General features: G+C 37.6%; 1 protein-coding gene across 1 annotated transcript; it reads left to right on the top strand.

The window, feature by feature from the left end:
• Positions 1-1,124: 1,124 nt before the first annotated feature.
• On the top strand, positions 1,125-3,932 carry PPDPFL (pancreatic progenitor cell differentiation and proliferation factor like). Its single transcript, XM_062568244.1, has 5 exons — positions 1,125-1,193; positions 1,312-1,410; positions 2,208-2,297; positions 2,383-2,482; positions 2,860-3,932. The coding sequence occupies exons 2-5, from the start codon at positions 1,356-1,358 to the stop codon at positions 2,870-2,872; spliced, it is 258 nt and encodes an 85-aa protein (XP_062424228.1). The 5' UTR covers positions 1,125-1,193; positions 1,312-1,355; the 3' UTR covers positions 2,873-3,932.
• The last annotated feature ends 23,516 nt before the right edge of the window (positions 3,933-27,448 follow it).

The raw sequence follows: 27,448 nt of genomic DNA, 5'->3' as shown, positions 1-27,448 counted from the left end.
TACTTTCCATGTCAATCTTTCAGTTTTGACAAAAGTAAGCCTGCAAGTTTTGCTCAGGAAAGACTGCCAAAGTTGTCAAGATTCTGACAGTGGGTCAACGGAAAGGTCCTGGAAAAATAGACTATGCAGTAAGCTCATCTGGCATGAAGGCTGTTATTAGTTTTATTTTACAGGCAAAGCTTCCCTGCAGTATGCTTTACATGCTGACAAAAATGCTAATGGATATCATGAACTACGTCCTTATCATTTGGGATAGGGCACGCTAGTCAAGCAAATACGTCCCAGTAACACGATACTGCACACCTCACACTGTCGCATTCTTATCCACAACTTCTATGAAAAAATAGTGACAAAACACTTCCTAGCGGGGCACCAGCAGTTCAAATGGCCAAAATTGCTACTTTTTCTGTTAACAGTTCTGAAAAGTGAGGTAACACATTGTAGGTCAAGTTTTGCCATGAGATAAGACTATACAACATTAAAGAGAGCTGTGTATTTATCTGTATGGGAAGACAAACTTATTCAGTGATCTAGCTGGGACTTCCTTAAATTAACTTTACCAAGAAATTAAAGATTATCACGGACTTCAGTTATTACAGTGACAGTGGCACACGTTCACTTTCTCCAGCATATGTGCGTAGCCATGTGCGTGTTTGTAACCAAAGCTAAAATCTCGGTTGCAACCAGACGCTTGCCTGCTCCTTCTCCCTCCCCCTCCGTCCCACAGCAGAGAGAATAACTAGTGCAGCGGCTCCTACTCCAGGAGCGCTAAATGCAGTCCAGGAAGGTGCTCAGGGACTGAAACTGCGGGAGAAGTGGAAGGTGCCCAGGGGACGCGCGCGAGGCGAGGGCCCCTTCCGCGCAAATCCCCGCGCGGCGGGGAGCACCCACGCGCGGGCCGGCTTTTGCCCGCGCTTCCCGGCAGCTGTGCGGCCGCGGGCTCGCGGAGCGGCGCCAGCGGCACCCGCCGAGCCCCGGGGCGTCCCGGGGCGTCCCGGACCGGGCCGGGCCGGGCCGGGTCGGGGGCAGTGCGGCGGGGGCTGGCACCGCCCCCGGGGCGGGCCGCCCGCCGCGGTGCCCCATATAGGGGCGGCCCGGGGAGCTGCTGGTGCTGGCTGCGGAGGACAGCGGTGGTTGCGGGGGCTTGGTCACTTCCCCCCCACAGCCGCGGTTCGCCCCCGAGAGCGAGGCAGGTGAGCGGGTCCCGGGCGGCCGCCGGGCCCTGGGGCTGCTCGCTCCCTCCCTCCCCTCGCCCTGGCCGGGCCGGGCGCATCGCCCCGGGCGGGCCTTGCCGAGCGCTCTCTCCCGCAGGCTGCCCTCGGAGACCCGCGCTCTGCCCCGCCGAGCCCGCTGCCATGGCCTCGGTGCCCTCCGCCGGCTGCCTCTTGGCCAAGAACCAGTACTACAGAAGTAAGCGCGCTGCGGCCCGCGGGCTGGGTCGCTGTGCGCAGCGCGCGTCGGAGCCGCTCGCTTGCGCCGCGGCCAGAAAGTGCCCGAGGGGGGGCTGGAGCTGGAGGCAGGAGGGTGTCTTCAGTTTTTTTTTCCTTGCTTTAATCTTAGAGGGTTTTTTCACTATATCAAGAGGTTTTAGTTTTAAAAGCATTTATTTCTAGTTAGTCATTTAACTTTTAAAAGCATTTATTTCTAGTTAGTCATTTAACTTTTCCTCTTTGGGACAGGTTAATAGGAATGTGTAATATTTTTTACTATTAAGTGCAGTACTGAAAGCATCAAATTGGCAAAGTCTTGGTTTCTAGCTGTGCTTTGTGCTTGTTTTGCAGGCTGAGAATGCAATCAACAGTTTTTTCTTAATATATGATATAGTCATGGTTTGAGAGTAAATCTCTTGTCCAGAACCTTCAGCAGAGCGTGTTACTGTAGTGAAAATGCTGTATTTTTAGATGTTTCATAGAAACTAGAAATGAGGTTATTTTATGATCAAATAATCTAGATTCTTCTGTTTTGATAGCAATGTGTACCTGATCATAAGTTTACTGGTTTTGGTGAAAGAGCAGATTCTATCTTACCTTCTTAAGTGAAGAATAAGTAGATAGATCAACTTAAGTGACTGCAGTAAAGTAGTGTTTGAAATTTATAGCCAAGTAAAGTTTGTTAGATAGCAACAGGTATGAAATCTTTTGGCATGGACTTACTGTGCTTTCCCAGAGCAAATTTTTTCAATGTTTGTCTTTATTTTCCATGGACAGCACGACAAAACTCAGAATGCAGTGTTTCTTCCAGTTCATCGTGCTGTTCTGAGCCTGTGAATGTTACAGACCAGGACAAGGCACTTACTGGTATTGCCTTTCTTTCAACTATTCATTAGAGTTTTGTCAGTCTGCTTTTCAGTGAGTTTGACAGTGGCTCTTTCTCCTTTATCAGGGTTACCTGAAATACTTGATAAATGTTGGTGGATAAAAAGCTTCTTCCATTGTGAGCCATCTCCACCAACTGTTAGCAGAAAAACACTATCAGCAAGCAGGTGAGTCAGAACTCACTTCTTACCATAATGGGAACTTTTTAGAGGAAGGAGAATGGAATGAGTGTTAGGCAAGTTAAATTTACTTAAATTTAAAATCATTAAATTAGTACTACATTCCTCTCTTCTTTTTTTTTTAAGTACTGCAAGAACCTTCCAGTGTTTTCATTTTAATAAACTCAAGCCTTTATATTGAGCAGCAGCTAGTGGCCATTACTGTTCTGTATTTGTAGTGACAAATATTTTTAACATAAAGTAAAATGGAGCTGCAGAGGATAAAGCTGATATGAATGCATTCAATAACACTTAGATAAATAATTTTGAGGAAAAAGTATCATTAGAATCCTACTCATGATCTTTATGTATAATTTTTTTTTCAGTACCAACAGCTGAAGTGACCAAAGCCAGTTTGCTTTGAGATACTACATACAGACTTTTTCAAGAGGCTTGGGATCTTCTGGATGTCTGGGTTCAGGTGCATGACGAACACGTACCCCTTTAAGAGGGAGGAAAGTACATTTTCAAAGGACTTGTCAGTACCTTACATCATATTGCTTAATGGACATGACCATGGCTTACCTTGTTCGTTACAGAATTGCTATAATTTGCAATGCCTCTAGTGGAAACTGCCTGGGTAATCCTAATGACCTATTTGAATTGTTAGAAAATACCAGTTAAAAAGTAAGATATTGCAAGTTTAGGGGAAGTTTGTGTATGGAATGACTTTGCAATAGGTGATACTGTTCCATAAGTTTTAGGTTTAGGATAGCTCTATGGATATTCACACTGATGTAAACAAGATTCAGGTGCAGCAGCCCTAGTCTGGACTGTGTGGTACAGGCTTTGACCAGATATCTGTGTACCACTTACAGGGAATGGAATTCACAAGAAAGCCTGTTCATAGTTTTGCTTTTAGAAAGCCCCTTTATGCAAAGAAACAGTAATTGGTTTTGTCTTTGTTCTTGCTAGATATAGATCCTAACCTCAAATACACAGGTACAGTTTTCATATCTATGGAGATTATTAGTATTTGAGGATAAAATAGGAGAAATGGACAAGAAATCAATAGTCCTAATAGACACTTTTCTGAGTGGAAGAGGAACTTTGATTAAAGTTGATACCAATAGCTCTGTTTTACTTGGGCTACTCTCACCTGCTTTGCTGCAGCTTTGAGCCACTTGTTCAAGAGACTAATCCTATCAGTATTCACTGCTGTCTGTCATCTTAGTTTTATCAGGTGTTAAAGCTGGCTTTGAGTTCAACTCAAAGCTATTACATTAATAATAATGAATTCACCTCTGTCATGATGGTCTCACTTAAAATACCCTAAAACATATTCATTTGGTCTTTAACACTGTGCAGCAGTACATCAGGGCTGCATCATAGCTTATTCTGTGTACCAACAATATGATTGAAATGCATTAACGTCAAAGAAAATAAATACCTGACTGAATGACTTTTCTGTATCTCCTTTTCTATGCAACTTGAAGAGGTGCTGACATTAAACATATTTGACCCTTTGTTATATATTCCAGTGATGACCAACTACAAATTTTATATGTAACATTTTTCATTACAGATTAATAGTTGTCAGTTATGCATAGAATTCTAGAAAGCACTACAAGAGTGCCTCAAAGTTTACTCTTAAAGATAGTAAGTATATGGCACATGAAAACATGAAAACAGAAGAAAACGTCTGGAAAATGCACTGTTTCAGGAATCCTTAAATTACATTGTTACATATCTCTACCTTATTGCTATTGTACAGTTTGATCTTTGTCCTTCCTAAGTATACAGAATGAACTATTCTATTTCTTTATACCAAGGTTTTTTGTATTAATAAAGATTTAATTAGTACTTAATCTGTTTTTTTTTCTTTAATATAGAATGATACTCAGTGATGCTTGTGATCTTTGGTGTGGAAAAATTCAGAATTCCTACAGTATACTCAAGGGAGTTACATTTTTCCTTTGACCACTTTAAAGCTTGTTTTGAGGTGAAAAAGGAGAGGGAAGAGCTTAAACAGGGGTGGTAGGGAAACAACACCTTTTTCTTTAACATCACTGTAAATGAATTAGATGGGGAAAAATCTGACTACTAGCTTCAAAGAGGTAAGGATGCTTGAAGCCATGGGCAAAAGAAATGATGTAGCCCTTATTTTATGCAAGGAATATGACTCAAACAGTAGAAAGTGTAGTGACAAACTATTATTGCTCCTTAAGCTAATTCTGTCCTAATGCAGACAGAAAACTGGCTGCAAAACAGACTGAAAGCCCCATTGGGGGTGGGGGAGCAAATACAAACCTCCTTCTTCTTTCCCCTCCTTTCTTAATGAGAGGGAAAAGGATGGAGGGGAAAGGATCTAAACACTTGTCAAATTCATGTACTCAGGCTCTATAAGCATTTGGTTTATGTGGAACCTGGTGTAATGCCATTATGGGGATAAACTCAATTCTGGAAAGCTGTCTCTAAACTGTCCCTATCAACTTCATGCTGTGATCAGTTCAGCCTAAATAGGGGCCAGTTTTACTCAGAGTTCCTCATGTCAGTTCTTCAAGGTGTAGTTACCTTGTAATTGACCAACTGTCCTAAATAGGGTCTGAAACTCCCAAAAGGATATGGGTAAATGGTAAATTTCTAGTGCTTGGTATAAACAGCATGGCATTTTGTTCCATTGGGGTAACAAGACTGTGTGAAATTGCTGAATTAAATGTTAAAGTAATTTTTGGAGAAAAAAATCCCAAACTAAGTGATATTTTAAAGATATTTTAGGGAGGGTCATAGAGGGGAAAGTGAACTCATGGCTTAAATGCAGCCTGCAATGAGGAAAAACAAGAAAAATGGTATCTATCTGGGTAAGACAAGTATAAATATTTTTTTCAAAGATTAATAGCTATCCGAACAGGAAGAGTTTTTTTTCTGTAGGTTGGAGATTTGTTGTGGTGAAGTTAGGTTGCTCATTTAAAAAAAAAAAATCATAAACGTGACTAGCGAACATGACAGCATATAGCTACCAAGGCAAATCAAATGCTCTGGGCAGAGAGAGATTACCTGAGAAAGATTTGATTTTATCAAATGGTATATATATCAAATCAGTTAAATGATTTACAGCAATGATATTTGATAATGGGATGCCATTTCTTTCCCAAAAGCAAACCCATGATATTGGTCCTGCCAATATTGTATTTTAGGATTTAAAATAAAGGAGAGATTTTGTTATACCCTACCTTTCAGTATGAGAAGGAGGAAATCATCCTAATGAGCACATTTAGAGGGAGAAATTCATTACCATGAAGTAATTTTTCCCATATAGAATCACCATTATATTCATACAAACTCTCTTTTAAAGTAAACTTCCTGGATTTTGAGTAATAAATCACTGTAAGGTACTCATTCTGTATCCACATTCAAAACTATCTCCTAGAGAAAGAAATCTTCTCAGGCTTTTTGCTGGAAGAATACTTTTTTCTTGTATGTCATATTACCATCTTAATTATATCAATTGGTTCTTTACTGACACAACATAATTCTTATTAGATGACTAGGGAATATTGTATTAAAATAGTTTGAAAATCTGAACTCCAGTAGAACAAAACATAAAAGAGTATATGCTAGAATTAGAGCTTTACAAATTCTTCTTTGTGATGTCAAAGTAGCTAAAGTTTGGAAAAATACAAAAAAGCTGCGTTTTTTTTCAAGGTTTTTCTTGCCTATGTGTAAGCTAAGCAGAATTTCTAATAGCAGCATATTTAATACTGTGTCACACTACATATTGTCTATGAGAAAATAAGGATTACCTGGAAGGACTTCAGCTACTGCTATGAAGTAGGATTTTTTATTTGTTTCTTTATTGTCCTTTTATGCATAAGGTATAATGATAAATGGACATATATAAGAAACATTTTCAATAAAGGAATGAACAGCGAATCAAACAGCAAATCAAACTCAAATTGAGTTGTCAGGGTATTTTTGTATGCAGTGATTAAGACTTCCAGGAATAATTAACTTTCATTTGCAACTTCCTTGCAAGGGTCATTTCTGTTTCTGATATTACAACACTTGAATATTTTAAAGTATATGCATATCCCTCTGTCTTTTTTTCACTATGTTAACTGATCATGTATTATTTCTTCAAGAAAGCAGGGTATCTCTGCTACTGTCACTTTTCTCTCTTCTGCAAATGAAAACTGGTATTTAGGGTTATTTCAGCTATTTGTTCCAGGTTCAACACTGTTTGCAAAACATTTTTCGGATTATTGCATTTGCAGCTGGTGACTGAAAATTTTGTCTGTGGTAATGTTCAGTGTCCTGGCTGACTCTCCCGTGATGGAAGGATTCTGTCAGATTTCTCTAGTCATGCGCTCCATCATTTGCCATTTTAAGCTGTTCCAGTTGTAGTAGATGTTCACATATATTGCATGTAATCACTGGAGGTCTCTGTAACAGAAAGAGGCTGTCACTAACAGGAGACAAAATCAGATCAGTTACTGGGAAGAAAAAAGGTTTCTCCTCTTCTCTCCTCCCCCCCCCCCCCCAAGTCTGCCTCAGATATTGCAGAAAAAGGAAAACACTGTTTCCCAACCTTATGCCAAAAAGATAAGGTTCAGCTCCTGGTCACAATACTCAATGGTATGTTCAAAGATACTGTTGGCTTTTTCTCAAAAGTAGAATTATAAATGTGCTTGCAGTCACGATGACAGGACGGGATTTGTAGAGAGAGATATATTTTTATTAGATCAACTCATAACAGACAGAATACGGGCTTGTACACTCAAAAAGTTGTTGCTTTTCTTAGCTGTGACAGACACTACATCTCCTTAAAGCTTTGCTCTCTTTGGCTTCAGTAGAATTTATTTTCGGTTATAGCCGTAAAACACAACCCATAATCTCACTTTACTTGTTTAGCTGAGGTGGCAATATTGGGTGCAGAATAAAGATGTTTCGTCAGCTTGTAGTGTGCACTGAGGTACAGCCTCTACCATGACGGAAGAGGCCTGGCTGGGCTGGTTGGACTTCAGACTCACCGGGATTTGGGATGATGGAGGTTGAGGCCAGGAGGTCCAGGAAAAATCCATTAGTCCTGGAAATAAAATTTTGAAAGGAGACCATTTAGTTTTTTGTTTTTTTTTCCTCTTGCTCTTTTTGCAAAAGTGAAAAAAACATCTGAGTCTAACTTTAAAATAGTCAGTGATGGAGAGTCCATAAGACGCCTTGGTAAATATTTTCTGTGGTTGATTACCCTCGCCCTTAAAGGTATTCCTCATTATTCTCCTTGAGCAACAGTTCGGGGGTTGATCAAGAACACGTGACCCAGGTAGCAAACAAAACAACTTTAAAGTGCAGATCCACCTCCTCTTCAAGGCTCTTGAAAGTGATTTCAGAAGGAGTTTTATCATTTTGTTTAATCACCAGCTATATCTATTCCAGGATTTTTCAGAGCAGTAGGAGTGGATCAATAGATGGATGCAGTCAGAGAAAAGCTTTTTCCTTCTGTGGATGAAAACTAAAAAACAGGCTTTTAAAGTCTGCTTCCCACTCTGCAATTCACTTATTTCAAGTGGCCAAGGGCATAAAAACTATTACTAAGTAATCTAAATTAAAAGGAAAAAAGTTTATGATGCAGTATTGTGATGGCATAAAAACATAGGCCAGTTTGAAACCCTAGACCTTAAACAGTCTGCTTGAACTCAGCTTACTTAAAAACAGACACTAATGAGAAGATTCCTGAATATCAGGGATCTTAAGACATTTAAAGAATGCTACCCATTGAAATGACTTGCATGAAATAGCACACACATTCAGATGTTTTTTTTTCTAATTTCACTTTAAAATAATTTTCAATCCCATCTTTAATGAAATATATTGTGCATTTTTTCTATATAATTCTGTTATCATATTATATATAGAAATAATATTATCTCCATGTCAGAGCTAATCCTCTAAATTTATAAGAAAATTTTGCAATCTACATTAGGTGCTTGTAATTAAACTATTTTAGATGAAATACATTTTTTTTTAATTTCTAAATCGCAAGTTTCACTGGCTCATAGTCATGGAGAAGAGAAAGAATAATGCTAGGGGTATGGTATATAATGAAGCAAGTTCCTTTGAACAGGTATTTTTCCTATTATATTTTAACTAGACTAATTTAATACTACCTTGGCTCCAGTTCAGATCCACAGTACATTTAAGTTCAGGTGGAATTACTCCTGAATCACATCAACAGTATGTGCTAGTAGCTAGACAATTTCTCCAGGACAGTAGTAGACTGAGTGAAATCTTGAATGTAACAGGCAAGGTAAATATAAGATATGTGGTAATCTCTTTGCATTCTGTCACAATAAAATGCTTGCCCGCAAAATATATGATCTATTAAAAAGAAAACCTGTTTTCATTATGTACTTTCTAGAAATATATTTTTCTAGGTGAAGCGTTAGTTGCTTTTTATTTCTTTCTAATTTCATTGCAAAAGAATGACAAACTGAAATGCATTAAGGAAACAGATTGCAATTTTCATTACTTATTTTTCTTGGTTGTCACAACTATTGTCTTACATTAATCTTCTATCATTGTTGGTTAATGTATTTAGTGGGGCCAGTTATTTGTTCTCTGTTTATCTGTTGTTCTACTGTGAATATAACAGAAGTGTTATCTGGAGGGGACAGCTCTGTGGCGTAAACATTATTTTTTAAACACCTAGAATCCATTAAAACAGAGCTCCAGTGACTAAGAGGGTCACCTCAGACCTTCTCAGATAAATGTGTGTTGATTGTAACTCTCTTATGTAAGGACTATTTTTACTCTGTATTTTTACAACATTGCATTTACAACATTTCACAACTTTAGTCTTGAAAGAGATCAACTGCTAGGTATTATAACATTATAAGAGGCATTTTTGATGAATTCTGAAAGTGGATATCCTTTCACTTCTTTGTGGACATCAAAGAGGCCACAGCATATACTACATATTTTTTTTTTTAAAAAGAGCAACCATGAATAAAGACTACACTCTATTGGCAAAGCTTTTGTCACCTGAAAACAGGGCTACTTCTGTACAGTATCAGTCATATCCTCTATGTATTTATCTTGCTCACACAGTTTAAATGCTATCATTTATTTCATCCTCCAAACAGAAAAGTCATTTGAGGTTTATTTAAACTGAAGGCAATTCTTCTTCAGTGTCACCTAACTCTGAAATCAACAGAGATCAATAGTGCTTTTCATAATAAATTAATGAAAATTCTTTGGTGGTGTACTTGAAGCAAAACATTAGAAAGGTCACAAAATGAACAGTTGTGATAGTCATTCTGCTGAGCTAAACTCCTAATTCCAAAGAGATAGATAGATGGATAGATATATCGCTATGGTTCAAAGTCACAAAGATTAAGCAAATTATTTTTTCCCCCTGTTTTTCACGTGATCAACTACCTTACTTAGGCTTCCAAGCACTCCTCACTGGCAGATGCATTTGTGAGACAAAAAGCTTATGTAAATGCTCACTTATTCTCTCTCCTCTCTCCCAGTTGCTCTCTGCACTAATTAAAAAAAAGAAAAAAAAAAAACTTTCTGTGGCTGCCCACAGACAGTTAAACGATATTACCCACATCCTGGATTAATTCATTAGTTTAGTTCCTCTTTTTTTGGTTTGTGTTTTGTCTCCTCACATTTTACCTTCCCTCGCAGAAGAATCCCATCACCACCACAGAAAGGCAGCCTCCCCACAGCCCTGGAAGAGGTCAGCCCATCTCCCGCACGTACACCTTCCCACCTCAGGTTACAAACAGACCTGCTCGTTTCCTGTGACGTAATCTAGGCCATGGTAGAACCTCTGCGAGACGAAACACTGTCTGATATCGCTTATACCGAGCCAACTCTCAAGTAGGGTAATTGGATTAAAAGAGTGCACACCCTCATTGTAAAGCAATAGATGGAATTGCATAGCAATCCTTTTATCCCATGAAAACTTTGACTTTTTCGTGGAAAAGCAACACCCCTGAAACATGTTGACAGGATATACTCCTGTGAAGGCTAATGGGAATTTTATTTAGGACCTCTTTTATGGGCTACTTTGCTCAAAAAGCACTTTCCATGTTTTCCCCCAAGTTTTATGGCCATATTGCATTAGAAAGGATTAAGTCCCTAAGAGGAACATGGTGAAGTGCCTCAGCCCTCTTTCCCCACAAAAGACCCTCTTGGGAGGTACCCCAAGTGTGTATCCAAATTGTAATGTTGTGAATTTAAGAGGAAACATAAATTTTTAAAATTATAGTATTTCAGTGAAAAAAATAGAAAAAAACAAGTCAAAGCTTTGTGATTGACTATAATAATGAGTATTATGAAGAGACATAGTGTGAGGAATGAGTTAAATTCAACATTAACCTGCAATATCAGAGAGAGGAAACCTTTCATTAATTTCTAAGAAAGCAGCACAAACCTCAGCAGTAGTTCGCTGCATACATACAAAAAAAAGAGAAGCAGTCTCACAGTCTGTTGATTTTAATTTATGAGGATGATAACTTTAAGGAAACTGGACACTACACAAGAAATCTCCCTTCCTTTTGATAAACAGCACTAGTAATGATGACTCTCCTGAGATCAGAACCATGAAAAGAGCAGGGGGAGAGGAGGAACGTAGCCAAAACCGCACTGTTTGCTACTGCTTGTCAGGAGAGAATCTGCAGGCTCAGGTGGAGTCCAGACATAATACAATAAATTTCTTCCTATGGATCTAGCGAAGATTGTTCATAATTTTTCAGTAAAAAAATATTCAGGCTTCTGTCTTTGTTTTCCTTTTTTTAACCTGACAAACACTTCAGCTAGAGGGACTGAAATCTCTCATGAGCTGAAAGTTTTTAGGAAAATGCCTAGACAGCCATGCTGGTATTTCTTAGCTCCTCAGGGAGAATTTCTCCCTGAAACCTAGCTATATACATTATTATAATTCTGATATGCATTATTATAATTCTGATATGCACTTAATTTAAATTAATGCAAATTCATTACTGAAATTACTTCTGTTTTATATCATTTAAAATAGGAAGAACGGTTGTGGAGTTTATAGCAGAATATGCATAATGACGTATTTTTAGTAGGATTTCAGCTACTTTGGTGTCTATTTAATTGATGAAAGGGGTGCGGTTTCAAAATGAAGAAATAAAGGATATTTTATGGAGTCTTTTCAGGACTGAAAAGACCATTCAGCCAAAAGCAAACTTCAGTTAATCAACCTCACTTCCATTTCCCTTATGCGGAGGAGTGACCTAGAAAGAGCACTGCTTGCTTTTGGTTGCTGAAATACTGTACTGCAAATACAGGATGAGGAGTTCATCTCATGTAGCTTGCCATTTCCAAGAAATTCAAGTGCCTCTAGTACTACACAAGTCACCTAGGAGAGTCCAGCTGAAATTATTGTGATGTGGCTTGCTTAGCAGGGTTCTCTAATGAGCTGGCAAGTCAATTCAACAATTATTTTGAGTCTATGGAAGAGAAACAGATTCATGAAAAGATAATAGAGAATGCATACATTGTCTGAACTCATTAGTTTAAAAAATGTTCTTAAAATATTGTTTTATTGAAAACATACATTTGCAAATCTTATACTATTCTGTTTGCATGCCAACACATTATGTGTTATATCACATATTATTATGCTTCAGCTAAAAAAACCATCTCATTCTTGATGCTTCATATTAAACCTCCTATAGTAATAAGTTTGAAGGCATATAGGAGAGGAGGAGAGGGAGAAAAGCCCCTGTTCAATTATACTTTGTTCTGTTTCTTGAATGACACAGTTTTAGGGTCATTGGAAGGTGTAGGCATAATTTGAGCAGTAAATGCATATGCAAAGTCTCTATATCAAGAATGTTTTGTTGAGACAGTTTCTTTTAGCATTTTCTGATTAGCCCAGGTTTCTGTCATAGCATGAAATGACGACATGAGTTCTGAACTCGTGGGTCTGTGCAGGGCTATTTTGTGAGCTGTGCACAAAATATTAAATAATCATCATATATACATTCAGTACATAGAGAAATAGAAAGCCATAAAGTTTGAGAGGGGAAGGGATAGACATGAAGAAAATGGAATGGTCTCTGATTCCTGCTTGTTTCTTCATTCTGCAAGTTTCTCAAAATTCCAAAATGACCATTTATTATCAAATTGATTTTATCCGCATTATAACTATTCTACTTTCTTGCCAGTCAAGCAGAAAAGTAGAGATCTAAAAGTAACATTAATAGGCACACGCTTTTTCTTTCTATTAAAGTTGGAATGTTTCTGCAAAGCCTATATTAATATAAGGGTAAAATAACAACATTAGGTCTCACCAAACACAAAAAATAATATTTCTGAGATTTATTTAAGAATTTTGTACTCTTTTGTATTTTGTCATGCTCAGTAACTAAAATGCTATGAATTTATCAAAGTACAACCCCTGCCCAAAACTGGCATTACTATAGAATCATATGCAACATAGTAGTGTTATCATTTGCACAGAAACTGTTATTTGCATACACTAAATTTTGACTATGTAATCCTAAAACTGTATTAGCATCTTTTTTTGTTGTTTCATTTAAAATTGGTAATGCTGCATGTATTTCCTAAAGCAATCTATTTCATTTCCTAATCCTTTACCTCCAGTTTCATAGCAAACCACCAAAGCACCACTAATGATGCCTTTGCCTAATTAGCAGGGCTTGTACTAGAATAAGTTTATAATCAAGGGTGCTGTGTAATGGTGCTTGCATTTCTGCAGGGAAAATTATTTCTGAATACAGTGAAATCTTACAAAGCAGTTTCTTTTTCATAACATAGTGCCTCCATTTTTGTAAAAAGATATACTTTTGAGCTTATTTTTGTCTGTATACATTAAATTAAGGTATGATCACACTTTGTATATTTTTATATTGCTTTTAGTGTTAAAATGTAACACTAATAACATTAAAATAGTAATTATTATAATAAAAATAATCAAAATACAATCAAAATACTGCCAATGCAAGCATTAGAATACTAATTAATTCAAGCTGAGTATCAGACTGAAACAAACCTTTATCTTGTACAATTTTCCATGTAGTTTATCTAACAGGCACCACAGTTAACGGTGTTACTGTTTTGGTAACGGTTGCTACTAAGCCAGCTGAAAATAAACAAGACATTTCTTCTATTCTTGTGGTCATGTGGTATATTAAAATAAATGTCCTCATTTACTAGGTGAAGTATGCGGCCTGCATTATGCAGGATGTCCCCACAGTCTCACTGGATTTAGAATCTATGAATCTGAGCTCACGAACTAAAGTTAGACGGCTTTTCCACCAGAAGCATGTTGCTTTAGTTTTTAATGACTGATCAAGCAGGACTATGCATATGTAAAGGCATCTTCTCCCATGTCTTTCATGTCTGTGTTTATCTCAGATTCCCTGCGGCTGAAGGATGGGTCAACAAGTTAAAAGATCTGTCAGTATGTCAAGGAGAACTGGCAAATCCCAAGACGTTCCCACTGCTCCTCATGACCCTCTGCTGAAACTTGATGCACTGAATGCTGCATCGAAATCCGCAGTGTCACCCTCAGAAGCGGTAATGATCTTAAGCGGTATGGTCAGTACCACCATACTTTAGACAAAGATCAGTACCACCATACTTTAGACAAACTGGTATCTGTGTCAAAGTCATTGCCAGCTGGTAGCAGGCCCGAGCTGTTCTCCAGTTTTGTTATCTGGCAGTAGTGGCCTGTGCGTTACTGTGCGATAAGCTTCAGTTATTGGCCTCGACTTGGCCATCTTGTTCTTTGCTAAAGATTAGATCTTATTTGCATTAAAATAACAACAGTGATGATGAAAATAATAAAGCCCCCTCCTCTATTACCTTGAATAGTTTAGCCCTGAAAATGGGCATTTTTCAGGAAAGACAAATTTTCTTTGTGTAACAATATATTAAAGTATATTTTAAACTTTAAACTTAAAGATTCTTTTATTCTTGAACATATGATTTCTCCTTGCATTTATCACTGACAGGTATGTTTCTTCTTTTTCATTCTGTCATCATTTAGGATAATTTGCCAAAAATGAAAATTCATGAGTCTGCAAAGCCACTAAACATTGCTACAAGATTTTTATAATAAGATTTTCTTTCCTTGGTGGATCTAGGACTTTGAGTTTCTTCATGTATCATTAATAATAATAATAATAATAATAATAAGTATGCAACTTGAGAGTCTACGGGGTCTCAACACTGCTCCACAGTGAGAAGAGAATCAGCAGCTACAATGACTACATAGAATGGAATGGCAGTCCCAGGAATATACTATTAGCATAATGTATATTTATTTTAGTGGCATAGCTTATATCTACACCTTATCCTTTTCCTGTTAGAATTAATGCAGTATGAAAACAGGCATTTTATTTATAAAGTATTTTGGGTTTTTGAATATGTGCATTTATAAATGCTGAGGGGATGGCTAGTCTTTATGAAAATACATCTCTGAAGAGCAACATGCTAGTTTCAAGTATTGCAGGTAATATAAATGGAAGAGAGGGCAGTAGCTAATCTAAGTAACTTCCCATTGCTAAGCGATCTCCATCCTGAAGGATTCTGAAGCACACTTTTCTTCTCAGGATTAATTTTTAAATCATAATGGCCCTTTCATTGTTCAACATATATGCATAAATACCGAATTTGTCCACGTTTCCTAATAATTTAGTCATTCATGGTTGTACGAGTACAATTTGTCCACCTAACTTCTGAAATCCAACCCAAAAGATTATTACCAGCCCAAGGTCCTTGATGTTGCTGGAAAAGAAAGGGCCAAAGAAAAAGAAAAGGAGAAAAGTATTTTTTCTTGAAACCCCTGTGTTAGGATTCAGATTGGTGTACACTAACACAGCCTCAGTTTGGTTCAACAAGAAGGGTCTGCCAGGATAAAGGAAGACAGTCTCAGTCAGGAAAACTGCAAAAAAGAGCCCTCCTCACCAAACCAAACCAAACCAAACCAGACTCAACCCAACCCAGCCAAACACTTAATTGAGAGTCCCTGAGAAACGACTGCCAGTGAGAATAAATAATCAGTGTACCTGATGTTCATGTTTTCAATCTAAGCCACTCTACTTTTTGAGAACTGCTATCATTTATTTCCCGGGAACTTCGTGCCATCTTTGTATCAGGATTTACTTTAGTGATTTTTGCACTTTCTTATGATAACCAAAGACATGGGAGTGAAAGCTTGCCTCACTGAAATCTCATCCACAAGCACAGGAACAATTTTCCCTGTGTCTGAGTTTAGATGAAAAAAGTTTATTTTATGAGTGCAAATCAAATGAGTTTTAAGAGAGAAAAGTCCTGTACCTGATGGCCTTTGATGGGAGATAAATTTTTCCCAACCCGTTATAGCATAGTAACCACATACAGTTTAAAGATGGTAGAACCTACACCTGACTGTAAGCAAATTGGAGTTGGATCTCAGTTGTCTTTATGAATTTAATAAGCAATTATGCAAAATTCACTAATTAGGAGATAAAATGTGAAAGTCAAACAGGAACAAAAAAAATCATCCTTGTTAAAAATGTGTAAAATAAAATATTAGATTAGTTAAGCCACACCCAGAGATGAAACCTGTGATCTTGAATTATGAGTACCAGAAAAGAAAAAGGTTCACCTTTAAATGAAAAATCAGTTCAGCAATACTCACCCAAGATCACAAGGTGACTCCCACATTTAATGTCTGATGTTTCCAAATCAGCTGCAATGGGACTGAAACCTCTTTCAACACAGAGGGCTATTTTGTTTGCATTGTAATTTCTCCATCACTTTACTGAGTCATAATCCACATTGGAAAAAAAGATACTATTAAAACTTACACTACAAGACTTTATTTTTCTATGTGACTTCCACATACTCTGTGTCCCCTTTGTAGATTTTCAAAATGTAGTTCTTTTAGGCAGCCATATATCACAGCAGCATTGTAGAATTGTTTAGAAGTGGTTGTGGATTTTATTTATTTTTTTTTTTAATATATATTTTTCTAGAATTTCATTGTATTCATATATGAAGAGAAGAGTTGTGATATTCTTCCTGTTGGTTTCAATATGTCTTGCTACAGTTCTGCTGCTTGATAGAGTGGAATACAGATGTCTCTCCCTTAAGGAGGAGATTGGCAATAAAGATAAAAAGGAACATTTTGAAAATGGAACCTTTTTACCATAAAGCAGTTATATAGGGAACTATATCATTAACAGACTCTAATCAGAGCCATTATTTTGTCAGCCAATAGGTTCATGTTAAATGAAGATGTTATGTTGTAAGAGATACGAAACATGTTAGAGAATGAAACAGACTTCTGTCAAACTCAGTGGTTATGAATGTCTTCTGGATGACACAGTAAAGCAGACTAAGCAGACAGTCTTAGCAGAAAACTAGTAAGTTCAAGTAAACTGAAATGCTCTGGAAAAGCAACAAAACAAATGGAGAAGGATTAAGTAGTATGTATTTGTATTTGTGTTTGCGAGAAATGCTTTGTATTTGCAAGAAATAGATGTAACAAAAAATGAGAAAGTTGAAGGTAACCTCTTCTAGTCACACTTTTTCTGAAGCTCTTTGTTTTCTTAACAGCTACCCAGAATGGAGGAGAGTAACCTTGAAAATCTATTACATAAATGTGAGAAGTCATTACATGAGAAATGTAAAGGGACAATAATCAATAGCACTGAGAGAAAATGCCTACTTTGTGCTTAAAAATGGGTCATGTCATCAAGAGCAGTCATTACAGCAATAGTGGATCAAATCCTCTGAAAAAGTATTTGAGGGTATTTCCCAAGGATAAGGAAGCTCTTGATGGAGTAGCAGAGAAAACAGAGAAAAATAAGAGGTTTAGTAGTTACTGAATGAGGTAAAAGCAGAGAAGCAGCTGATCTAAGAAGGCCTGAAACAGGCAATAGCCCTGGCAGATTTTGACAAACTTCGGCGCTCACATTTAAGACGTACCAACTCATCACTGCTGATATTGTGCCTTGGGTCACATGAAAAGCCAAAAAGCAATTCAGAACAACTGAAACACCATCTAAGAAAAATTAGTAAATATATTAGTCACATGAATATGAAAATCTGAGTTACATTGAAAAAAAGTAACTGCTGCTTTACTGGAGATAAAAGGTATGGGGACCTGTGTTTTAAGACGCTCTTATAACAGACGTCTGAAATAGGACCTTGCTATCATGCACAAGATCATATTAAGCAATGTTACACCTCTGACAGTGAGCAAGGAAGACCTCTGCCAGATTCCTGAAAGTCACGCTAGGACTCCTGGACACGTACTTGCAGAAGTTACTGTTACAAGCTGGTCACTTGATCAAGGGCCTGTCCAAGGCATGGAGACTGATCAGACTGTTAAAGTGGTGTTACAACCAGCCTTTGGCTACAGGTTCTGTACCAAGCTTTTTAAAAATTCAGCACAAAGTCTTATGTTGAAGCTTTGTGTTAGGGAAGGAGCTACTTCTAGTCTCTATATGATACTAATAGATTCTACAGTCCTTCATCAGCAAAGATGAGCTATTACATATCAATTACAGAAAACACAACTAGGATTTTATGAGCAGCTCTGTTGACTGCTCTTGTCCTAGAAACTAATTTTCTCTTTTTTTTCTTTCTTTCTTTTCTTTTTTTCTTTTCTCTCTCTCTCTCTCTCTCTCTCTTTTTTTTTTTTTTTTTTTTTTTTTTTTTTTTTTTTTGTGTCCAATACACAATACATTGTTAAAATCTAACAACTACTCACAAGAGGCCACATTCACTATCCATGCACCAGAGTCTCATGCTCATCAGAGATTCACACACACAGCAACTCGTGCTGCTACTTTTTCAAATTAGATGATGGCCCAATCTAAGCAACAGGGAGAGAGGAATTGTACAGCAATGAGAAATGACATGTGAGTAAGTACTTCAGTGGCCTATGCTAATGAGAAGACTAATTGCTGTGATAAATCTATGCCTGCTGCTAAGGTCCCTCGCTCGTCTGAGGAGAGAGATTTTGCTCGGCTACAGGGCAATGCTGTGTAGAGCAACTGCATTGCAGCAATTCTGTACCGCTTTGATACACTGAAGCTGGGATATAAGTTGTTGCTATAATGTTTCATCAGAATTGACTAACTTCCTAGAAGTCACAGGGAAAAACCCTCTGAAGCAAAAACTTTCATAAAAGGATTATTGCAAGTGTTGCAGAACTATTTACGTATCAGATGCTTGTTCTTCCACAGCCTAAAATATCCTTTTATTTCATGGAACTTTACATGCAAGGTGCCTAGTCCAAGAGGAACCACAGGAAAATGGGAGAAATGTGTCTCCTGCTGTTAGAAGGATGAAGCTCAAAGTGATACTATTGAAAGACATCTTGGGAAAGTAGCAAATGTAACCTTTTTTTTATTACTGTACTGTACTGCCATCCAAGTCTGGCCTTGTTGCACAGATACTCAGAGTGTGTGTGCAAAGGAAAAGAATTAAGGATGTTAATCAACACATTTAGGCATACAAATCAGACCAGACACAGCAGTAGTCATCTTGGGAGGAATTTTGAAAACCATTTGAAATTCCCACCTAGAGGGCTCCTATAACCATTAGTCAGATAGTTAAATGTAAAGGTTCAGTCAGTCACCTACTTTCAGGTTGGACCGTTGTCTCAAGATGATCCTTTGTCTCACCTATGCCAATGACTGGCTGAGGAGTTCCTGGACAACCCAAGGGACTAATGTCTTGAGTGCATAGGCATGCACACAGAGAGAGGCTCAGCCCTGATAACCAGCCGCACTACAACTGCATCTAAAGAACAAACTTTATCCTCATACTTTACTATTCACTTTTAACTTAAGTCCCCAAACCACAGTCTACTTATTCAAAGAAAGTACATCACCAGAAAGAATAATAAATATTCTCTGTAGAATTGCTCCTAGGTCACCATTCCACAAATAAGAAAAGCAAAAGGGAACTGAGAGAACATTTTCACTTTAAAAGTCTGATGGATGCAGAGAACAGTCTCTCTTGAAAAGTCTGATGGATGGAAAGACTAAGTTAATTAAAAAAAAATCCCAAATTTATATGCTGATATTTCTTCTTTCAATAAATGCTAAATAAATTAAGTAAAATAATAAAATAAATAGCATAAATCATAAAATATGAGAACACTGACATATTTGGAAGATGCCAAGACCAGAAAAAGAAAGAGAGAAGTTAGCACAACAACAGATGAAATAACTGGAGATGAAATAATAGAAAACAATGACTTTGTCTCATGAGGATCTTATGACGTAAGAAATATGGCCCTTTGAAGATAATTCACAGATTACTATTGGTAAATTGATACCTTGCTTGCACATGAAACCTTTAGAGAGTGCAATGCTAATAAAGAAGAGGAAACAGCCCTGGCAGGGAGGCAAACAAAGTGACATTAGGAACTTCCCAAAAAAGGGAAGTTACCTTTTTAAAAAAAAAAAAAAAAATGTGTTGTTTAGGATTCCTTGGACACTATATGAGAGCTCTCCTTTTAAAAAAAGCATAAAGTAACATAGAATATGAGCCATTTTTAAATATCAAAAAATAATTAGCTAATAAAGCTCTTTTCTTTTTTTGTAAAATGTTATTTGAAACAAAATTTCTTGTGAAAATCTAGATAAACTTTCAATGGTTAGGTTTCTTAGGTCTAAGGTTAACACTTCCTACCCTTAATCAGTCTGTCTTGTTCTGACTAGAAATACTGCTTTAAATTAGACAAATATGATTGTCTATCTATTCTTCCCTTCCTCATTTCCCTATTCAAATGACTATTCATGTATTTCCAAAGACTAGGACCACTACAGTAAGAGAAGTTATCTTTGTTCTAGCTTCTTCTCTCTCCCTGTCTTTGAATTTCTGTTTCTTTTTGGATTTTTTTTTTTTTTTTTTACAGAGAAACAACTGCATTTGTAAAATTTCTCTGCCTCTCACATTCTAGAAAAAAAAAAATCTATTTTAAGAAGAAAGCAAATAGGCCAAACATGCAAAAATGATTGATAGGTAACCTTCTTTTCTTTGGGATGTGAAGCCAGAAATAGCTCATTTTAATGGGAATTTGAAAATCTGAAAAAAAAAAAGATATTACTTCTACTCCTAGAAATATTGTTTTGATTTTTTTTTCCATACGTAAGGAAGTATATCAGCATTTACACAACCAACCCTGTTGATTTTACCAGGACGAGAAATGTGGGATCAAACCTTACACTTTGTTTACATTCATTTATAAGTTGCTATTTTGTAGGTTTTTCTAATATTGTTAATTGGAATTCCTTAGCACCTAAGCCAGCCCTTGCTAACAGAACCCCGCCCCCCAACACCTTCCTTTAATTTCTTTTGAACTAGGCTTTGAACTAAGTTTTAATTATCATGACTTTTCTTTTTCACATTTTGACTTGCTATCTGACAGAAGAAGCTGTGGGTAGTCTGATTAGTGCTAAGCTATTTTTTTCTTTTAAAAAAGCAAATTAAAAGTACCATTTTAAAGCGTCATTTAAATTTTGCCTCAGAATCATAGTTCAATTTTCAAGCTTCAGCACTGTCCACAACCCTGACTGGAATTGCAAAATATGAAAATCTCCAGCATCTGTTCTTAATCAGATACTGCCAGTATCAGCTCAAGATAAAAGTAATTTTTATAGGTAAATGGACTGAAACAGGTTTATTTTCCACAATTTTTAATATTCTTAAATTCATCAGAAACATTTTATATATAGTATTTTAAAGAATTCTAGGATAAAATCATGTCCTTAATTCTAGGCAGAACTTTGTTTTTCATACAGAACCTGAAAACATTTATAAGCATATTAGAAATACATAGCAGAAGTTAGCTGACTCTTTGTAAGTACTGAAAGCCATTTCCTTTGAAATATTCATCCATGCAACAAAATCCAAGAGTTTATAATATTTTGGGACTGTTCCATAATACTGCCTTTAGAGGCCCTGTGCCCCCCAAAACTCATCAAGTAAGGCACCACGAAAATGTGTAAAAAATTTGTCTTCAGTTGATGCACTGTGCATTCTTGATACTATTTATTATCTTCAGGAAATTTTGAAACACTAATCATCATATAACACAAACAGAACTTCCACATCTTTTACATACACTGTCAGAGTAGGATCCTCACTGCATTCTGGAAAGAAACGTTCATATCTGAAAATAGAGTGAGAGCTTATAAGGATTAAATAAGTAAAACTTGTTGACTTAATTTAGTCAGGTTAGATCATTACTGAGCTAGGAGATTTACTGAATTAAAGGGAATTTATACTGTGAGGTTTATTCATGTCTTCAGCCAGATAGTCAAGCATATGAATAATAATTAGGATCATGAGTAATATACCCACAGAGTAACTCTTGTGTGATGAACTACTGGCATATGACTTTATAAAAATATCGAGAAACATTTCTGGAGAAATGGATAGCAACAATTAATACTTCTAATTTTAGAAACTGTTTTTTTCCAGAAAAGCAATTACTATTAGTTGGTTTATATAAAAATCACAGTTTCCGCACAGATATTAGCTTTGGGAAAGACCGCCCCACCTTAGGGTGTGTGATGGAACATGCATGTGTGAATATCTGTTGGCTGTGGGGTGGGAAGAAACAGAGAGGGAGCAGAAAGGACTCTGTAGCAGCAGGGTGATGGGGAGACTCTGCAGCTGAGCAGGGATCAGATGCACAGTCCAGCTTCCACACTGATGAAAAGACAGATGCTTTCTAAGGATCCTCTGGGGACTACTGTTTGCTGCAACCCAAAATGCCACAAGAAGCTGATGGACGGAGATCCAGTCTGGAGCAACAGGCTCTTTGCAAGGGCTCGCTGGGTAATGAAGCATATATGCTTCCAAAGCATTTCATTTTGATCTGCAGTAGATTAGAGCCTTGTCTTAAAAAGCTTTTCTTTTTCTTTTTTTTTTTTCTTGCTCCATTTGATGAGTTTTCCTTAAGAAAAATAGCAGATAAATCCCTAAGAAGGCTTTGGCTGAATTTTGGTCCTATCGTAAAGTATTTCATTTTTTTCCTGAGTGCACTTACGAAATTTCAGATATAACTAATGTAATACAAATGTAAATCATGGTTCCATGTGGTTCGGACACTTAAAACCAGGCACTATAATGAACTTTAGGGAAGAAATGCATAGCTCTTTAAACGAGCTTTGGGAGCACTGGAGTATTAGCTATTGGGAACTGAATTTATCTCAAACTTGTATTCACCCATCCGTGTAGATTCATAATATGAAAGATGAAAACACCAGAGCATTGGATGGATCGTGGCTCCTTCCAAGCCCACAGGATACTCAGGCAACTTCTCTTTCACATGATCTGCCTGTATCTCTCTCTTCATATGCAGAGAGAACTGTTTCAAGACTCATTAGGGCTAAGGCGTAGAGACTGAAGAGTAGCATCCCTCACCCTTCCTTTATCTGCTGGATAATATGCACTGCCACCTAAGTCAGGGTGATGACTGCTTTATCTCCTCTCTGCAACTGCCATAGCTGCAGGAAGTAATAAGGTACTAGAGCCAGGCTACTGCAGAGAATTCTGCTCTTTGCTTACCCTTTGTACAGTATATTTTGGGTCTGGAGATTCTTGTAAGGTCAAAAATTTGACTTTTTTTTTTTTGACTTTTTATTACTGAAAGTCCCCGCACCATTCAACATGTGAAAATGTTCTGGATAGATGCCACATAGGAAGTGTTCCTATGCTTTTCTCCTTTCGTATGCATGCAAAAAAAAAAAAAAAAAAAAAGACATAATTTATGTAGGTGCTTTAACATTCAATCTCGACCTGCAGCAAGCCTGCAGAATTTTGACTGACCTCAACAGGGGTTGCATAAAGGCAAAACTGTGTTCAATCTGTGCAATAACAAGGAATGAAGTTTATGTAGAACTTTCTGGTGCTACTAGTAACTTCTGAAAGAATTAAAACTGAATCTTAAAGGATAGACATAAGTATTCAATGCGTGTTTTGAACTGGGTTGAGCATTTAGGATGCAACAACTTGTTTCTGCTTTACTTCATATCTTCACATGCTCATGCTCTGATGTACTACTTGTTCCGAAAAAACAATTTTTCTATTAAGCTATTGCTTTGTTTTCTACAACTATCTATGGCAGCAATTTTCTTAAATCTATCACCCAAAACAGGCAAGATACCTTTTTTTCCCTTTACAAGACCTGGAAAGATAGATACTGTCATAAAAGAAATAGTGCTTGTAATGAAATTTTTGCTAAAGAAAAAAAATGGTGCAATAAGAATTCTGTAACAAGTTAACTCTCTAAGCAACCCAATCATTTCATGATCAGCTGCAGGGGCCTAAATGTGTAATTTAGCTGTTTTCCTAAATTGATCTGGCCTGGTGAAAGGTTACTGTACCTTTCAGGTACAGAGGTATCAGTATGTTTAAATTAATAAACACATCCTACACATCTTTGCATATTACAAGAGTCTATATTCTAATTTCAAATACTACTTTTTTCAATTCATACAATCATAATTAATGATACAGATATGAGAGTAACTTACTTTGTCTCAATAAATTATAAAATAACAAATTACTTGTTTTGAGTGTGTGCATTCTGCATGTCACCTTTTTTGAAGCAGTTAGTGGAATAAGGCTTTTTTGAGTAATCTAATCTTGAATTTATTTTGCACGGCTATTAAGTACAGCTAGCAATACTGGCACACAAAAAGAATGACGGCAAAAGAAATTGTAATTGAATTGAGCCTTGTACAGGTGCTCAAGCTGTTTAGTGCATTCCTGTGCATTAGCTTGTTCATGTATTCACTGTTCGAATATCAGTTAAGAATATTTGTTCCTTCTCTTGTTGATAGCATCTGCTGCTGCTGCTACAGGCATGATTTTAATGTATTGTTGCCATAGCAAAATAGGTTTTACTATGTTGATTTTAATGTTTGTGTCACTCTAAAAATGTCTGTAGCTCTGTCCTTAGACTTAGAATTTTATTTATATTGAAGTATTATTTTTATAATAATACTTTTTATGTTCTAGTGTTCTATAGAATGTTTTTATGTCTAGTTTAAAGGCAAATGTTTGCTAGACTAGAGAAACTGAGTGGCTGTTCTCTAATACTATTGTCTGCAAGAAAAAAGGTGGTAACTAGTTTCTGTAACACTTCCAAATGAACCCAACAAAGATTTTTCTCTTGACTGTAGATAACTAAAATAGGCAGAAGACAACTAAAATTGCCCATTGCAGAAGGGCAATTTTAGTCCATCTGCAACTAGTGCCTCTAATTTTTCGGTTTTACTTCAGCAAAAGAAAGGGTAGAAAACAATATATGCTGAAAGCCATGTGTCTTTATATTAAAAGTGGGGTTCAGAATACACAGTGGTTGGAAAGAAAAATACTTTAAAAATATCAGTAACTTAATAACTTTGCATTATGACAGTTACAAGCTGAGACAAAACTGATAGCAGGGATACTACTGCGGTGCAGTTTTAACTTTTGTTGTACACAATGAGGTGCAGTTGAAGAACTTGTTTAAAATTTTTCAACCTGCCTGTGACATTAGCTTTAATAAAACATCATGTTCTCTCTAGGATGAGCCAGGAGGTACATTCCAACTTATAAAATAAAGATCAAGCCTCAATAATATTTGCATAATTTTGTTCCTTCTTGCTTGGATTGTAAGGCAGTCCAGGTGGATGTGAAAACTACAGCCTTAAGTAAAATGCAAATAGAACAGGATGAATAAGTAAGTACTAAGAAGCATGACTGCAGTCTTGTTCTCTGCTCACTAGCTGATCCTTCGTAAGGCTTCTAAAAGACTAGCAGATTCCTACAGGCAACAGGAAAAACTTCAGCTCTTGCTTTCTTTGTAGAAAAGGCAAAGTACTATTCTTTACTGGAGCTTTTAAAACCCTGGTATATAATGAAGCATCAAGGAAAAAAGAAATCTTGTACAAAGTAAATGAGAAACTACCTGGAACTGCTCTGTAAGACTGTTTCTTCAAGCAATTGCTAAGAAGATGGTTACCAATAGTCAAGGCAAATATTCCAACAGAAGTGAAAGAAAAGATGCAATAATATATGTTGAGTCTGTAGAAATTTTTCTATCTGCTAAAAGCAATAAAAATAGATTATTTGTCATTTCTATTTTGGTACTGAATATACTTCCTTAGTTAAGTACTCAGGTATTAAAAAAAAAATATGTCAGTTAAAGCACTTTACATACACAGATACCATTCTTGAAGGAATTGTGCTGCATACAAAAAAAGTGATGAATTAGCATATCTGCAAGACACAGGTAAAAATGAGAGAATGCTTCCTATAAAACAATCGCAAAAATTACATTGGCAACCATTTGACGTCATACAGCAGTATTAACCCAATCCACTTCACAATCGCAACCCACATCGCTGTTAATCAGAGTCTCAGAAGACCATGGAAGACTTGCACATGATTAAGTTAGGTAAGCACTCAGAAAAAAAAGTTTTATTAAAATAAAAAGTGACTGTTTTCAGCTGAAGATACTTTCTATTATTTTATTTCGCTGTGCTTGAAAATGTAATTATGTGAGCTTAGTAACACTCTTTCAAAATGTTGAACCATAAATCAACTCACTTAAGGTGCTCTTTAGAATCATAGAATCAGTAAGGTTGGAAGGGACCTCTGGAGATCAGCTAGTCCAAACCCCCTGCTCAAGCAGGGTCACCTACAGCATGGTAGACACGGTTGCATCCAGGCGGGCCTTCATTATCTCCAGAGAAGGAGACTCCACAACCTCTCTGGGCAGCCTCGTCCAGTGCTCCGTCACTCTCACAGGGAAGAAATTCCCCCTCACGGTCAGGCAGAACTGCCTGTGGTTCAGTTTGTGCCCATTGCCTCTTGTCCTGTCACACGGGGTAACTGAAAAGAGTTTGTCCCCGTCCCCTGGACACCTTCCCTTCAGATACTTATCAATGTGTATAAGATCCCCCCTCAGGCTTCTCTTCCCCAGGCTGAAGAGGCCCAGATCTCTCAGCCGTTCCTCATAGGGCAGGTGCTCCAGCCCTCTGATCATCCTTGTAGCCCTACACTGCACTCTCTCCAGTAGCTTCATGTCTCTCTTGTAGTGGGGAGCCCAGAATTGGACACAGTACTTGAGATGAGGCCTCACCAGGGCTGAGGAGAGGGGCAGGATCACCTCCCTCCACCTGCTGGCAACAGTCTTCTTAATGAACCCCGGGAGACCATTGGCGTTCTTGGCCACAAGGACACGTTACTGGCTCATGGTCAACTTGTCATCCACCAGCACTCCCAGGTCCTTCTCTGCGGAGCTGCTCTCCAGAAGGTCAGCCCCCAGCTTGTACTGGTGCCTAGGGTTATTTCTCCCTAGATGCAGGACTCCTCCTTCTCACCCTTTTTGAAGACTGGAGTGACACTGGCTTTCTTCCAGTCCTCAGGCACCTCTCCGGTTCTCCATGACTTTTCAAAGATGATGGAGAGCAGCCTGACAAGAACATCTGCCAGTTCCCTCAGTACCTGTGGTTGCATCCCATCTGGGCCCATAGATTTGTGGATGTCTAGCCTGCCTAGAAGGTCTCTAATCCTATCCACCTCAACCAAAGGAAAGTCTTCCCTTCTCCAGACTTTCTCCCTCACATCCAGGCTGCAGGATTCTTGAGGGCTGCCCCAGCAGTGAAGACTGAAGCAAAGAAGGCATTCAGTAATTCTGCCTTCTCTGTATCCCTTGTTACCAGGGCCCCTGCCCCATTCAGTAGTGGGCCCACATTTTCCCTAGTCCTCTTGCTGCTGATGTATTTGAAGAAGCCCTTCCTGTTGTCCTTGACATCCCTTGCCAGACTCAATTCCAACAGGGCCTTAGCCTTCCTTGCAGCATCTCTACACACTCTGACTGCATTCCTATAATTTTCCCAAGTAGCCTGTCCCCTCTTCCACATTCTGTGTACTTTCTTCTTCTGTCTGAATTTGGCCAAGAGCTCC

The sequence above is a fragment of the Rhea pennata genome, chromosome 2 (genome assembly GCF_028389875.1).
Source record: "Rhea pennata isolate bPtePen1 chromosome 2, bPtePen1.pri, whole genome shotgun sequence".
NCBI classification, from domain to species: domain Eukaryota; kingdom Metazoa; phylum Chordata; class Aves; order Rheiformes; family Rheidae; genus Rhea; species Rhea pennata.
Note: the sequence above shows the minus strand (reverse complement) of the source record. Positions and strands in the feature narration are given on the sequence as shown.